This window comes from Coffea arabica, chromosome 11c (genome assembly GCF_036785885.1).
Source record: "Coffea arabica cultivar ET-39 chromosome 11c, Coffea Arabica ET-39 HiFi, whole genome shotgun sequence".
Lineage (NCBI taxonomy): Eukaryota > Viridiplantae > Streptophyta > Magnoliopsida > Gentianales > Rubiaceae > Coffea > Coffea arabica.
In genome coordinates this window covers 43,328,367-43,345,423 of record NC_092330.1, presented here as the reverse complement: position 1 = coordinate 43,345,423, position 17,057 = coordinate 43,328,367, and the positions used below count along the sequence as shown (strand labels likewise).

Here is a 17,057-nt window from a genome sequence, read left to right as displayed (position 1 = left end):
ATCATGTTAAAACCTCTAGTTTAAACACAACACAAAATGCTAAACGATATATGCCTGCTTGATGATGGTTGTGCCATTGTAACCAACCATCACAATATACTAATTAAACACGAAAAAGAGCTAATTATAGTAGTGCAAACCATTTCTCTTACTCTTTGTTGCACAAAGTTGAACCAACTCCTTCACAACATCATCGATCTCTTCCTCTCCTTTCAACTCCAATTTCTCTTGCAATTCTCTCGCCTTTTTCCTTACGGATTCTCCACTTGCCTCCTTCGTGACTTTGTTAATTGTTTCTGCCATTCTTTCCCTGTGAAGCTTTCCCTTCGAGTCTCTCAAAACCTCCACCCCAGCGCCAACTTCTTCAATCAATCGAGCATTAATAGGTTGATCAAGGTGCATGGGCATGGCTATGATTGGAAGCCAAATTTCATGCTCTCCATCACAGAATTCCAACCACAATGACTCACGAAGCCACCAACGTTAGGATGGGTCAAAATTTTTGCTTGTGGAGCCCATCCATTGACAACAAGTCCCCTCTTCCGAACCCTCTCGAAAAATCCTTTTGGCAAAGTTTCTTCGAACACAATGTTTTCTCCTTTAGGAAACCTCACAACCCATATGAAATCTACATTGCTAAACTCTAAACCGTAGGCAATCTCTTCCATATCTTCCTTCGAGAGAAAATACTCGCTCCCAAAAGAAATAAAAACGGTTGAACCCTTTTTTTTTTGTTTAGTCATTGCATAATTCTACAATCTTCGTCGTCTAGTACAGGGTCCTGGACAAGGGGGCCAACGGGGACAACTTTCTTGCCAGTTAAGCAAGAAAAATAGTCAAAATATTTCCCTTCAATCACCTTAAAACCCTTGATCAGAATAATCTTAGAAGATCGCTCCATGCAATTAACAACGCGATATGTATCACGATCACGCCTTTTCAAGTTCTCAACAAAAACGGATTCATAATCGCGATAAAAGATTGTGTTACCATAAGGGTATTTCGTACCTGGATTCTTGAAGAAGTGCAGCCCAAAAGAAGTCATGGTGGCGCTACTGCTGATAAACACAACAGCCGGGATATTAAAGGCTGAGGCAGTCTCTGGAGCCCATGGCTGAAGAAGATCGTAAATAAGCAAGTCAGGCTTCAAACTTTTCAACACGTTGCAAAAGTTTGGTTTAGCCATGTCAAAAGCGTCCTTGAGGGTGGGCATCAGATGGGGTGGAAGGCCGTTGGTGGTATGATACTTAGCAGGAAGTTCTGGCAACTTGGGAAGATGGAGTTCAACAAGATGAATTGACTGAGAAACTTTTCAGTCAATTTTGATCTCACAGAACTGAGGGTAGCCGGGGAAAAGCACAGGTAAACATTGAAGTTTCTGGCGGTGAGTTTCTTGGCTAGTTCCAAGTAAGGAGAGACATGTCCATGAGCCAGTCATGGGAGCATGAGAACATTGAAAGTTGCATGATTTTCCATTGATGATAAACAAAAACGCACAGGAATTTCTCCAAAAAAAAAAAAAAAACCTCACAAAAATGCTCACAAGAATTGCTCAAAAGCTCACAAAAAACTCTCACAAGAATATTAACTGGGGATTGAAGAGACGAACTTCTGTGTGGTGAAGGTGGGGAGGAGAAGGCTCTATTTATTGAGTTTTCGGGGTGATATCCATGGAAACTTACCTTGTTGATTGTGCAATTAAAAGGAATGAGAATATTTCATGAAATTTTGGGAATCAGAATCTTAAGGCAATCGTTCAGTATGTCAAGTTTCCATGCAAGACAATATATGCATTAGCCTTGTATTCATTTCCTAAAATATAACCGATTTTATCTCCCTTCCATGCATACCAAAATTTTAAAATTATTCACGTGACTGTTTACATATGGAAAGGTGATTATTTTTTCCTTCTAGCATTCCTTGTATGAAAAAAAATTTGATCAGTTGAATACTTTTAACGCCCATTAAACAACTAATTTATGCAGGTAAAACTGTTCAATTGTCAATCTCACTTGTACATTTCTCTTCATAAGATGTATAAGTATGCAATATTTTCTTTCTTCCCTCACCCCCCCTTCACCCTAAAAGTATGTAGTACTTTTAACTGTCTTGTGGCTAGTGAAGTTGTTTGTAAATTAATTATCCTATGGATCGTTAATTAGTTGCATTAGTTTGGAGTATGAAGCCATTTATTACGCATAGATCAGACAAATTTGGATAAAATGGTTAACTATCTTTTCGAGCATGTGGTGGCTGATATTAATACTGGAAATATTTAACTAATCAAAGATTTTGAGATTAATACTGAAAATTTTTAATAAACCAAAAATTTTCAGATCTTTTAGTACAAGATGCTATGAGAAAAATTCCTTATTACTCTAATACAAAATACAAAAAAACAAGGAGGAAAGATATTAATCGGGGAATCGGGTGGTGTAAAGGATATAGAGCATAAATGAGCATAAGAAGAATTGGTAAATTTGCTGCAGATGGTGATATCATGACTGAAACCCTAACCAACACATCTAATTATGTAATGCATGGATACCGGGTTTGATGTAAAGATTCCAACTTCCCATTGAATGTAGAGTCAATAATGGTCTAACAATAAAAGACTTAACAATTTTGACAAAAATTTCTACCAGCCAAATTGTTTCTAATTTCCATATTGGAGATTGATTTGTTATTAAGAATTTAGTTCATTTTTTGGCTATAAAAGTTTCTTAGTTTTGTATTACAATAAAATCTATATAAATTAATAACTTCTATTAAATAATAATTTTTCGTCTTGATTCGGACTAACGAGCTAAATTAATAATTTTAATAAATAACATGACAATAATTGTTTTGAGAATCTTATGTAACTCTTTGGCCCCATGCGTTTCATAAATTAATATTTCATTGAAATTATATATCATATTTTCCTAAAATATGACTATATTGTTGTTTTTTTTTCCAAATACCTATTGTTGCAATTATTTTTGAAAGTATGTGGGATGCTTTCTACCATACTCACATAATACTTTATATATTTGATTAATCGTTGTTGGAAAGATACAGTTTAATAATGAGATATGTAAGAAGATTTTGTGTTTGTTATTTCTAAAAAGATTTGCTTGTCATTTACATACATAATGTTATTAATTTGATTCTTTGTATGCATTTAATAAAATGGAAGAGGATATGTATCATTTAGTGTTTCTAAATCTTTTTGCCTTCTGATAATAGAAAAATGATATGAGTTTCGTATATTAATATAATTAAATTATACTTTCAAATCAAGAAAATTAGGATTGGTTTATATTCTATAAACTATTAGCCTCCTTTTATTGATTAAATAATTCATATTTTTATAAAATAAAATAAAATTTTAGTTGATTAAATGAGTTTTTTTTTTGAATTGTATGTAAACTTGATAAATTAATAAATTATTAATTTATAGAGATTTTAATGTACGTCAAATTAAGATACAAATTTCCCACAAATTGAGACTTTTTTGTTAGCATATTTTCTTGACGACTAAGCTTAAGTTGCACGAGCCCAAGTCTTTTAAATGGCAAATCAATGCCCGACCTAAGAGAGTCTTCGAATACCCACGAAATTCCGCTGAAGAAAAACAATTCACCAATAGTCCATGGGCTGTGATTCGGACAATTCTTTGGGTTCTCTTGAAATCCAGGTTACCCATTGTTTAGCAACGCTTAAGATGTCACACAACAAAATCAAAAATTAAAAAAAGGAAAAAAAATGATAATTTCTAATTTAACTCTCAATTATATTCCTCCTTTTTCTCTTTACGGTTTAATGTTTTTTTATTTATTCTTGTAAATTATAATCATTTAGTACATGAGGTACAAATAACATGCAAATGCAAAAGAATATAGGCAGTATATCCAAAATTCAAATTCAGCGGTTGTATACAACACCTCGAGCTTCTTTCTTTCTTTCATTCTTTTTTTTTTTTTGGGTTGAATCAATGATCTTGAGCTTTATGTTGAAACATAGTTAAAATGTGAATATTTTGCTTTGCGAGCAACTGGTACTTGATATTCTGATTATTTAACCTCTACTTTTTACATTTAAAATACACAAATTACTAATTGAAGAACAAAATCCTCTTCTTCTTCTTCTTCTTTTTTTTACTCTTACGTGGTAGGATATATTTAAGTTTATTGACGAACATAAAGAAGCAACTTTGCGTTCTGAACCTCCCTCTTCCCCTTTATAAACGTTCGACCAATTTAGCAAGAGCTAAACTACCTTTTTGTTTTTTTTTTCCTGGGTACTAGCAGAAGTATAGGGTAAACTCTTAGTACTTGAAATTCATACTAAATTGAAGAACTTAGATTAATTTGCCGAATAAATAGTGACAACTGTTAAGCAAAAAAAAAGGGAAAAAGCTGTGTGTAGTAAGACGAGTAACTCGTACCCCATTCCATCCTCCTCGGACGTCCAAAACTTGTGGCACAAGTAATTTTGAGTTTCTTAAAAATTATCGTACATAATTTGAGATTCTTTGTTAACCTTCTTTACAAACAAGTAAGTTTGTTCTATTGGTTGAAGGAAAGTCTTAGATTTGCTTCAACTTGGGAAATATGCCCTTACACAAATCTGCTTCTTTTTTTTTTTTTGTATTTCCCGTTTTTGGTTACTACTTACTAGTTTATAACAGCTTCCTTTTCTCAATTTGCCGGTTAGGTAAGATTACCGATTTCTTCTTTGACAAGGGAAAAAACACGTGCAAATTGTTTATTCACCAAATCAAATGGTGATTCCTTGTAGCCCACGCCAGTGGTTATTACATTAACCAGAGCCCAAATATGACCCGCTGAAATAAATAGACAACCCCAACACGGCCTCCAACTAGTACCTTGTCCAAACTATCCTTCCCTTCCACCGAACCCACTGCTTGAATTAGTAAAATTTCTCCCATAACGCTTAATACAAAGTAGTAGTAGCTTAAGCTTGCAGAAAAGCCGGCCAGCGATGGATTTTTAGGATGCGTTTGATAAGATTGAACTTTGAATCCATTAATTTATTGAATTATTAAGTATTAAATCTAATATATTTGAGTCCATATCAAATTTAGTGATAAGTAAATAGCTTATCACTTAATTTTGGGAGTAAATTTTGTCTAAAAAATTTAGTGCCACTTAATTAATTCAGTTGTTTAATATTTTTTTATCAAACGGTTTGAATATATTAAGATCTGAATCTATTAAGTTTACGTGCTGAATTGAGTTATTAAATATAACTTTCAAGTAGTTCTTCACTTTTCTTAACGTGTTTAGAAAAAAGTTGTAATTGGATTAAGCAACTCTAGTTGCTTTGGCTAAAGCCAAAAAAAAAAAAAAAAAAAAAAAAAAAAACTCTAGTTGCTCTAGCTGGTTAAACTAATGATCTAACTAAGCATATACTCACTCATCCTATGTTTTCTTCTTATTCATAAACTAGGAATAATAATAAAAAAAATTTTTTTGGGGTGCGAGTCTATGCTCCAAACTTTACAAAAGAAACGAAGAGAAAGGGAGGGCTTTAAAAGTTGAACTACAAAATAATTAATTTGCTGCTACGTAAACTGGTCACTTTAATTCATTGGTTATTATTCAAGTTAGTAGAAAATCACCTAATCATAATCAAAGCCCAAGTAATATATTATAGTAGTCAAACCCGAAACAGCCTCCTACTAGTAGCCCACTACTTGGAACCCACGCTTGTTAAAAGGACTCTCCTCTTCTACACTAGCCCACCGCTTCAAATCCACGCTTTAACAAGGTCATCCTCCTCCTAGTTTTCATTTATTTTTATAATTTCAGATTCTTGTTTGACATATTTATAATTTCATATTTTTTGTCACCAAATTGCAACTTTTTTGAACAAAGTTTAGGCTAGGAGTGTGCAAAATCAAATAATTTCGATTTACTGACCAAAATTTGAATTGAATTCGAAATTTTGAATTTAATAATTCGGAATGGAAATTAGAATATCGATTTCGAATTATACGAAATCGGGTCGAATTCGGTAATATCAAATGACTACACTATATATATGATGAAAATTTCAAAAAATAACAATTCAAATAGTCCTTAATCCTCTCAATCTGCACAATGTGCATCAATTTAAGTCTCTGTTTGAATTGATCATTTAAAAAAAAAGATTTTTCAAATACAATATTATAGTAATACACAAATAAAAATAACTAAAAAAAAATCTCATTTATACAATATATCAAATATTTTTTTTCAAAAATTTTATAATAAATTTTTTTTATATACACTACTAGAATAAAAATTTTTAAAAATGTAAAAAAACAGGTAATTCAAACATAGCATTTTTCACCCGGGTATTATTAGTATCATTTACCCTCCAACGTTTGATCCTACTTTCCTTCAATTGAAACCCTTCGTCCACGACTGTATGCTCTTAACTTCCCAGCTCTGCTGGCGCTTCGCATTACTCCTACGCCGTCTTCCTCCTCCGCCGTCCGCTCTGCATTTTAGAACCTTTCTACTCCGCCACTGCTCTTCATTGCACTCGCCGCCCCTGCCAATGGGCACAGCCTCGAATGATTCTGGCCCCTCCGTCCCCAAAGACGAAGCTTATCTCGCAACAGTTATCAACAAACGCATCGACCTCTTCAAATCCATCCAAGACCGGGAAAAACTCCAGCGCCTCTCCCTGTCCCCTGACCCCATCAGGTACGAAACCCTGAACCTCTAAGTTATATATAATATAAAGAATTAATGACTTACGTTTAAGAATAATTTATTTCTTTGGGTTTTGTTTTGTTAGGATTGTGTTACCTGATGGGTCAGTGAAGGAGGGGAAGAAGTGGAATACTACCCCGTTTGATGTGGCGAAGGAAATTTCCAAGAGCTTGGCATCTAATGCGTTGATTGCTAAGGTGGACGGGGCTCTATGGGATATGCATAGGCCATTAGAGGGGGACTGTGAGCTGAAGCTGTTTACATTTGATAGCGATGAGGGGCGAGATACCTTTTGGCATTCAAGCGCCCACATCCTTGGCCAGGTTCAGTGCTCTTTTTTTTTTTTTTTTTTTTTTTTTTTTGGAGTTTTCCCAGCTGCATTCTGGTTTTATTTGGTAAAAACTGCATATTGATTGAGCATTGTGGATGTTAATTCGATGTGTTTTATTGCCTGTTCAGTCACTAGAGCAGACATATGGATGCAGATTGTGCATTGGGCCATGTACCACAAGAGGGGAGGTAATTTACTAATTTGGGTGCTTTAGCTCTTCATCTTTGTAGTATACGCATTCACTCGAATATCTGACATCCAAGGTTTAGAATGGCCAGAGTTGGCTCGTTGAAAACTTCTTTAAATATGTTAAAGTTGGAGGTGCTTCTGCGTTACACTGATAAGCTTTTGTGACTAAATATTCTTTGGAATCAAAAGCTTCCAATATGTCACTTGTTGAACCTTAGCTCTCTGTTTGACCCGTAAATTCCCACAAGAAACTGGATTTTGCTCTATATGGTGAATTAGCGTTTTCATATAGGCTGACCATTAAATGTTTTCTGTTCTCTCCTGTTTCTATTTTGCATTTAAGCTGTTCCCCCTTTTGCCTTTTTGGTTAATTAGATAGAAAATGCATGTTTATCGTATTTTCATGCTCTGAGTTGATGCTTTTGCAGGGTTTCTATTACGATGCTTTTTATGGTGACTTGGGATTGAATGAGGATCATTTTAAAAGGATTGACGATGGGGCTAAGAAGGCTGTATTGGTATCTCTCTTTTCTACCTAAAATTGTATACTTGGTAAAATCTGTGTTCTATTTTGTGCTTGTGAACAGTGTGCCTGTTTTTCTTTTCCATCTTTTAACATGTTATTGTTATTTCAATTTGTAGGATTCTTTATTACTGATTTTTGTGCTGATGCTTTAAGACAATGGCAAACACTTTTGATTAACCATTTCATAGCTATTACAGTTTCACTTTCATACAACTTTTTCAATAAACAACAAAGATATGGTAGAGCTAGGATTATTGTTGTGATGTTTCATATACTAATATGGAGAGCCGATATTGTTGTGATGTACCATATATTTATACGGACAGGCGATATGATAAGCATTCTCACATAATTTTGTTATCATTTTGGCCTCATAGAAACATGTTGATCCTGGAATCCTATTTGAAATCCTTAGATCTTTCTTTTCAAATAGGTTTAGCAAACTTACTTTCCTGGTACTAAAAATATGAAAGACTCTGCAGTCCTTCCAGTCAACATTTTTTGTTTGAGCATATGGTTTTCAGTGTGCACTTGTGATTCTATGATGCTTGAACTGAGATTCAGATGAATGATTGTCAACTGATTTTCTTGTAGAGATAGTCATATATTTTTCCTTGCTATATCGTAACATCCAATTCAGCAAGATGGTTTGGGGTCAGCTGGGATTTGGAAGGACATTCATTTAGGTAACAGTTGGGAAAATGTGGCACATTGTGTTACTAGTGATATTTTTACATAAGATTACAAATATATCGTTGCTCTGGAAATGTATAAAGATTCCAAACGTATATCATTTTGGGGAAAGTTTTAGATGCATTTCGACCTTTCAAAATAAAAGTATATTTTAGTGTTACTACCAGAAGCAAGAAAAGATAAGAAAAGGGGGAATGTCTGCAACTTCTGGTATCTCAAAAGTTGTGAAAACAGTAAAGAGGACTTTATTGTACTATCAGGCAATTTTTGATGTATTGCATTCATCTTTCTACTAATGATTTATGCTTCTATGATTCCAATGATTTGGGAGACATGCTGCTTTCTTGGAACTGAGTGTGTTACTTAACTACCTTTTTGATATCAGGGAAAACAACCTTTTGAGCGCATTGAGGTTACAAGAGATGAAGCTCTGCAGATGTTTTCCGATAACCAATTCAAGGTAATTTGACATCTTTTGAAATGCTAGTTGTTTGTGGGAGTCAGTTTTATTGATTGTAGTTTATCTGTTTCAAACAGGTTGAAATAATTAATGATTTACCTGAAGATAAAACTATCACCGTATGCCGATGTGGTCCCTTGGTTGATTTGTGTCGTGGGCCACATATACCAAATACATCCTTCGTTAAAGCTTTCTCTTGTTTAAAGGTGAGGTTCTGATTTCTGTAGGCCTTATCTATATTATTTACAAAGCAGAAGCAGGGGCTTTTCCAGTTAGTTTTTATATTTCCATTCTTGCCCTCATTGATTGTTTCTTAGGACAAGGATGAATCATTAATGCATTATAACTTGCATCATTGTTTCGCATCAACTTTTTCTTTTGGCTTGCACGAGCAGAGGATGTGTGGCTTTTCCATAGTAGGTAAAGAGATGCATTTGTGAAACATTTATTCATATTGTTGCTATGAATTGTAAAATTAGGCTTCCTGAGCGTATTGGAGGGGGAACAAAGACCGTGAAAGGTTGCAAAGAGTTTATGGAATATCATTTCTGGACCAGAAGCGTCTGAAGGTAGGATTCATGCTTTGCAGTTTCCTTTTTGAGTAAAGGCTTATTTTTGCATTTTGTCGCATCATGTAATTAGTATGGCATCTATCTTGTCTCCTGCTATTTTGTACCACCATAGTTCTTATTATTAGATATGGTTCTTTGTTTAACTTGTCAAGACATGCCATTTGAATGTAAAAGCAGTTATTCATATGAGTTGTAGAAAACACGACTAGGACATGTAGGTGTTCATAGTTTTTCTGCTTAGTATGACAAAAGCTATTTGGTACTTGTATTCATGCCTATCTAAGTTTCATTAGGCAGTAGACATGACAAGATAAAATAAAACTTCTATGTGGATTTAATCTATTGAGCCATTTTGGCTCTTTTCTTGTCATTCTGCAATGCTCATATTTATAGCAACGGATTATTGGACTTGCAATTGGCACTTGCTGCCTCAAAAATATTTAGGTAGCTAGTTTTTCAGGAGTGGCACTAATTTTGTGCTTTTAGCTGCTAATTTCTGTACTCCGTGAATTCCTCAAGCGCATTCGTTCAATGGCATCTGAGTGGCTTGAGAAGTTTTACATAAATATATTAGCTTCTTGAAACTTATGGCAAAAGGCATGAGGCTTAGAAAATATGGTTTGTTGCCAGTTTGTTAACGCCTGTCCCTTAGCTGCCCAATCAAAAATTATCTAACCTTGTGAATCATGTAGTAACTTGCGTGATAGTTGAAGTTGGATGTGGAACTGATGATGTGTGAAAAACTGAGTACTGAGAGTGAAGCTTCAGCTTTTATGTTCTATTCTTGCTATCAACTCTTTGTCACTTAATATGATGGGTCATGGTTATTTTTTCCTTCTTTAGAGAGTCAGTGGTAAGAAAGTTCTTACTTGTTGAAGATATCCTTTTGTTAGATGTTTCTTAATTTGTAAATCTTGCATGTTCTCTGGTTGATGTATCCTCAACATTTTGTTTGGCAGGCTTTGTAAATGAAAATATATGGATTTCCACTTCCCGTTGTCAATAATTGATTTCTTTAGCAGTGGATAGTATATCTGCAAAGTGCTAAGATAAGCTGTGAGAGCTTTGATTTGCATTTTGTATGATCTTGGCAGGGTGAATTCTATTAGATTTTGAGCTAGGATTTTGACTTGATAATCTTTCTTGCAGCAATACAAGGATGACCTGGAAGAAGCAAAGAAGTATGACCATGGAGAATTGGCTAAAAAACAAGAACTTTTCTTTTTCCACCCACTTAGGTAGGACCGTGATGTTTTCATTTATCGTACTGTCTGGTCAAATTTGTCAAAATGCCTATGAGACCTGGTTCGGTTGGTCTTGCATAATTTGCAGTCCCGGAAGTTGTTTCTTCCTTCCACGTGGTGCTCGAGTTTGCAACAAACTCTTAGAATTTATACGAAATGAATACTGGAAGAGAGGTTATGAAGAGGTTGGTAATGTATAATGAACTACTACTGTTGCAAACATGTTGTATTATCCATTGAAGTTCACATCTTATGGTGTTCTTTTTGTAGGTTTGGAGTCCAAATATGTATAACATGCAGTTGTGGGAAACTTCTGGTCATGCTGCAAATTATAGGGACAATATGGTCTTATTTGAGGTCAGAAATCAATTTAGTCATTATTATGTATTTTATGTTGTGGCACGACTGATATTTCTGTAGTTGCACTTGCAAATAAGGAGTTTGCTAGAAGTTAGCGCGACTTAATTTCATGTAAAACATGAAAGTTGGCATAATACATTTTTGCCTGATCCGTTAAAGTCCGTTCAAATTTCGAGACTTCAAATTAATAGTCACTTTCTCAAAAGATTTTATTTTTATTTCTTTTTTGCCCCCATCCCTGAGAAGGCTGATATTCCCACTTCTATGCTTCATGAATCTACTTTGTCTTGTGCTGTTCATTTAATTTGGGTGCTTGATACCAATTTTTAATAGGCATTGAATGTAAAGGGGGAGCCTGGGTTCTTGTTCTGATTTATGTTAATTTGTCGTGGAGGAAAGAGTGGCATTAAACAATGAGTTTGAATTTTTTTCTAAATTCCAGTTTGGATGATTCAGCAGATGGGTTTTATTTCCACGGAACGTGGTTGCATAAAATATGGTTGGATGATCTTAGTGAAATTTACTATGATTGAATGTGTTTTCTTGGTTATATTGCAGATTGAGAAACAACTGTTTGGGCTCAAACCAATGAATTGTCCGGGGCACTGTTTGATATTTGATCATAGGGTTCGTTCATACAGGGGTGAGCTATTCTGATATAGTTTTCGAACTCTTTTGTCTATCATATTTGTAGAACACTAGTATTGCTCTTTAATTTTTACTATTCCAGAATTATGCTTAATTTTCAGAACTACCTCTTCGCCTGGCTGATTTTGGAGTCCTGCATCGGAATGAGGCCAGTGGTGCACTTACTGGTTTAACTCGTGTGAGGAGATTTCAGCAGGTATTAAGACAATGATGGTGATGGTCTAAAATCATCTGCATTGGTTGATGATTGCATCTTGATTCCATTCTTTTGAGTCATAGAGGAGAGGATAATCTAATAACACAAGTGACTTGTAGTAAAAGCTGGTGTTTGGATGTGTTTGTTAACGTCATCTTTCTCGATATTCTTCCCAATACAATGGTTACTCTAACTTGGCCTCGAATAGCTATGTATAGTCTCCAACACTATATAATAGTCTGGTCGTGTGCTCAGTATTGTTTCATGGATATTATTGAAGTCTTTTGCCATTAATTCTCGTTCTAGTGCTAATAGGTCTGTTTTACTTTGAAACTTTGAATTTCTGGCAGGATGATGCACACATTTTCTGCCGTGAATCCCAGGTAAGGCTCTAGTTTATTAGCCTTTGAAAAACTGTTTTGACTCCTGTTGTTAAATAACCATCTTTTGACAGATAAAAGATGAAGTCAAGGGCGTGTTGGATTTTATCAGTCATGCCTACAATATATTTGGGTTCACCTTTGACTTGAAATTATCTACGGTATGCACATTTGGTCTTTTATTATGCAGCTCTTAGTTTGCAAATTAAGGGCATCAGTGCATGCTATTCTTCCTTTTGCTGGTGGTTTTGCACTAATAAGTATTGTAATGGCATCGTTAGTGTCACCAGAAGTTGGTAGCTTTTGCGTCCTTGTTTTTGTTTACATTATCTGTTCTTCACTTGTTGTGTAGAGCCTTGTTGTTTATGCATGCTGCTCCTTTTTGTTCTCTCTATTATTTCTTTCTTCCTTTTTAAACTTTTCACTGCTCGAGAAAGTAGAATTTGACAAACTAACATTTAATTGAGATTATATGTGTAGTTTAAACCGGGCAATCTTTTAGGTCAATGGAATTGCGCAACTTGTTTGTCCTCAGGATAGACCTGATTATTTATCATTAGAAATGGAGTGTAAATCCAGAATTATGTCTCCTTTAGAGGTTACTTGATTGAATGCCAAATTCATCTACTGAATGGCTTGTTTGTTCTGATTAAAAGGAAAAAGAAGCATAAGCGCAATATCTTATTGCACGTTATTTTGGGGAAGTAATGGATGCTATCTTTTTTAGGCATTTCGATAAGATGCATTGGCTTCATCGCATTTGATCTACTACTAGTCTCGTTACCACCCCTTATTTACAACTTAACAGAAGCCTTGCTTCCTGTTGTCTTGGATTGGGTTGAAAAGACATGTTACTTTTGCATGAAAAATAGATTTAAGTTTACAAATCTGACATGCTTTTTTGTTTTTCATAATCCTTGGATTGCAGAGGCCTGAAAAATATCTTGGTGACCTGGAAACATGGGAAAAGGCTGAAGCTGATCTTAAAGAAGCATTGAATGAGTTTGGGAAGCCCTGGCAGGTTTGTCCTTATCTTTTCTTGTGAATGAACATAAGTTTGTTCCACTTGTTTCTATTAGTTTTTGTAATGAAAGAATTAGAGCATAGATGTATATGGTGTTAAACCATCAGTTGCTCAGCCAATTAGAGCTCTGGGGCAGTTTTACTTTCCCCGGTCAATGTGCTGTTACAGAAGATTTCTTATATGCTTATCTGTGTCAGATTCTCAAGCGTAATTGAAGTGGAGTTCGTTCACAGTACCCTATTAGTGGGTTGGTCTGTTTCTGTCATGCTTGGGATTAGCACAACCTTTTCTTTCCTCTAATGCATTGCAGACTGGTTCATACCTGAAAACACTTCTTTTATTTTCTGCAATTAACCCTGGCATGCGATTTGGGAATAATCTTTTAACTCCATTCAATTTGGGAACAATTTATCTTACTATGACTGGCACTGTATGGTATTCAATTTATCTTGACTCCATTCATTTTTGATGCATTAATTTGTTCTCAAAATATGCTTAAAGATGATTTCAAGTCTTCATCCTTTGTCAATAACAATGCTATACTAAACCCAAATTCTGCCCTAGCTTTTACACGCTCAAAATCTCTGGCTATAATCTGCAGTAATATGTTTAGAAAATCTGGTGAGGCTTTGTCTGTATGGTCTTTCTAATGCTGGTTAAGAACATGAGCATATGGTTTTCAGTGTGCACGTGTGATTCTATGATGCCTGAACTGAGATTCAGATGAATGATTGTCAACTGATTTCTTGTAGAGATAGTCATATTTTTCCCTGCTATATAGTAACATTCAATTCAGCAAGATGGTTTGGGGTCAGTTGGGATTTGGAAGGACATTCATTTAGGTAACAGTTGGGAAATGTGGCACATTGTGTTACTAGTGACATTTTTACATAAGAATACAAATATATCGTTGCTCTGGAAATGTATAGAGCTTCCAAAGGTATATCATTTTGGGGAAAGTTTTAGATGCATTTCGACCTTTCAAAATAAAAGTATCTAACATGCTATGGGATAGATGTTAATGAAATTAAGTGTTAAAGAAAAATATTTTAGTGTTACTGCCAGAAGCAGGAAAAGATAAGAAAAGGGGGAATGTCTGCAACTTCTGGTATCTCAAAAGTTGTGAAAACAGTAAAGAGGACTTTATTGTACTATCAGACAATTTTTGATGTATTGCATTTATCTTTCTGCTAAAGATTTATGCTTCTATGATTCCCAATGATTTGGGAGACATGCTGCTTTCTTGGAACTGAGTTTGTTACTTAACTACCTTTTTGATATCAGGGAAAACAACCTTTTGAGCGCATTGAGGTTACAAGAGATGAAGCTCTGCAGATGTTTTCCGATAACCAATTCAAAGTAATTTGACATCTTTTGAAATGCTAGTTGTTTGTGGGAGTCAGTTTTATTGATTGTAGTTTATCTGTTTCAAACAGGTTGAAATAATTAATGATTTACCTGAAGATAAAACTATCACCGTATGCCGATGTGGTCCCTTGGTTGATTTGTGTCGTGGGCCACATATACCAAATACATCCTTCGTTAAAGCTTTCTCTTGTTTAAAGGTGAGGTTCTGATTTCTGTAGGCCTTATCTATATTATTTACAAAGCAGAAGCAGGGGCTTTTCCAGTTAGTTTTTATATTTCCATTCTTGCCCTCATTGATTGTTTCTTAGGACAAGGATGAATCATTAATGCATTATAACTTGCATCATTGTTTCGCATCAACTTTTTCTTTTGGCTTGCACGAGCAGAGGATGTGTGGCTTTTCCATAGTAGGTAAAGAGATGCATTTGTGAAACATTTATTCATATTGTTGCTATGAATTGTAAAATTAGGCTTCCTGAGCGTATTGGAGGGGGAACAAAGACCGTGAAAGGTTGCAAAGAGTTTATGGAATATCATTTCTGGACCAGAAGCGTCTGAAGGTAGGATTCATGCTTTGCAGTTTCCTTTTTGAGTAAAGGCTTATTTTTGCATTTTGTCGCATCATGTAATTAGTATGGCATCTATCTTGTCTCCTGCTATTTTGTACCACCATAGTTCTTATTATTAGATATGGTTCTTTGTTTAACTTGTCAAGACATGCCATTTGAATGTAAAAGCAGTTATTCATATGAGTTGTAGAAAACACGACTAGGACATGTAGGTGTTCATAGTTTTTCTGCTTAGTATGACAAAAGCTATTTGGTACTTGTATTCATGCCTATCTAAGTTTCATTAGGCAGTAGACATGACAAGATAAAATAAAACTTCTATGTGGATTTAATCTATTGAGCCATTTTGGCTCTTTTCTTGTCATTCTGCAATGCTCATATTTATAGCAACGGATTATTGGACTTGCAATTGGCACTTGCTGCCTCAAAAATATTTAGGTAGCTAGTTTTTCAGGAGTGGCACTAATTTTGTGCTTTTAGCTGCTAATTTCTGTACTCCGTGAATTCCTCAAGCGCATTCGTTCAATGGCATCTGAGTGGCTTGAGAAGTTTTACATAAATATATTAGCTTCTTGAAACTTATGGCAAAAGGCATGAGGCTTAGAAAATATGGTTTGTTGCCAGTTTGTTAACGCCTGTCCCTTAGCTGCCCAATCAAAAATTATCTAACCTTGTGAATCATGTAGTAACTTGCGTGATAGTTGAAGTTGGATGTGGAACTGATGATGTGTGAAAAACTGAGTACTGAGAGTGAAGCTTCAGCTTTTATGTTCTATTCTTGCTATCAACTCTTTGTCACTTAATATGATGGGTCATGGTTATTTTTTCCTTCTTTAGAGAGTCAGTGGTAAGAAAGTTCTTACTTGTTGAAGATATCCTTTTGTTAGATGTTTCTTAATTTGTAAATCTTGCATGTTCTCTGGTTGATGTATCCTCAACATTTTGTTTGGCAGGCTTTGTAAATGAAAATATATGGATTTCCACTTCCCGTTGTCAATAATTGATTTCTTTAGCAGTGGATAGTATATCTGCAAAGTGCTAAGATAAGCTGTGAGAGCTTTGATTTGCATTTTGTATGATCTTGGCAGGGTGAATTCTATTAGATTTTGAGCTAGGATTTTGACTTGATAATCTTTCTTGCAGCAATACAAGGATGACCTGGAAGAAGCAAAGAAGTATGACCATGGAGAATTGGCTAAAAAACAAGAACTTTTCTTTTTCCACCCACTTAGGTAGGACCGTGATGTTTTCATTTATCGTACTGTCTGGTCAAATTTGTCAAAATGCCTATGAGACCTGGTTCGGTTGGTCTTGCATAATTTGCAGTCCCGGAAGTTGTTTCTTCCTTCCACGTGGTGCTCGAGTTTGCAACAAACTCTTAGAATTTATACGAAATGAATACTGGAAGAGAGGTTATGAAGAGGTTGGTAATGTATAATGAACTACTACTGTTGCAAACATGTTGTATTATCCATTGAAGTTCACATCTTATGGTGTTCTTTTTGTAGGTTTGGAGTCCAAATATGTATAACATGCAGTTGTGGGAAACTTCTGGTCATGCTGCAAATTATAGGGACAATATGGTCTTATTTGAGGTCAGAAATCAATTTAGTCATTATTATGTATTTTATGTTGTGGCACGACTGATATTTCTGTAGTTGCACTTGCAAATAAGGAGTTTGCTAGAAGTTAGCGCGACTTAATTTCATGTAAAACATGAAAGTTGGCATAATACATTTTTGCCTGATCCGTTAAAGTCCGTTCAAATTTCGAGACTTCAAATTAATAGT

General features: G+C 35.0%; 1 protein-coding gene and 2 pseudogenes across 1 annotated transcript; 2 read left to right on the top strand and 1 right to left on the bottom strand.

Annotated features, from left to right (window-relative positions):
* Positions 1-17,057, top strand: part of LOC140016458 (uncharacterized) — a 54,420-nt pseudogene that overhangs the window by 28,163 nt on the left and 9,200 nt on the right.
* Positions 121-1,476, bottom strand: LOC140016825 (UDP-glucosyltransferase 29-like; annotated as a pseudogene).
* LOC140016824 (threonine--tRNA ligase, mitochondrial 1-like) lies at positions 6,373-7,766 on the top strand. Its single transcript, XM_072070813.1, has 4 exons — positions 6,373-6,698; positions 6,793-7,030; positions 7,167-7,226; positions 7,656-7,766. The coding sequence occupies exons 1-4, from the start codon at positions 6,418-6,420 to the stop codon at positions 7,764-7,766; spliced, it is 690 nt and encodes a 229-aa protein (XP_071926914.1). The 5' UTR covers positions 6,373-6,417.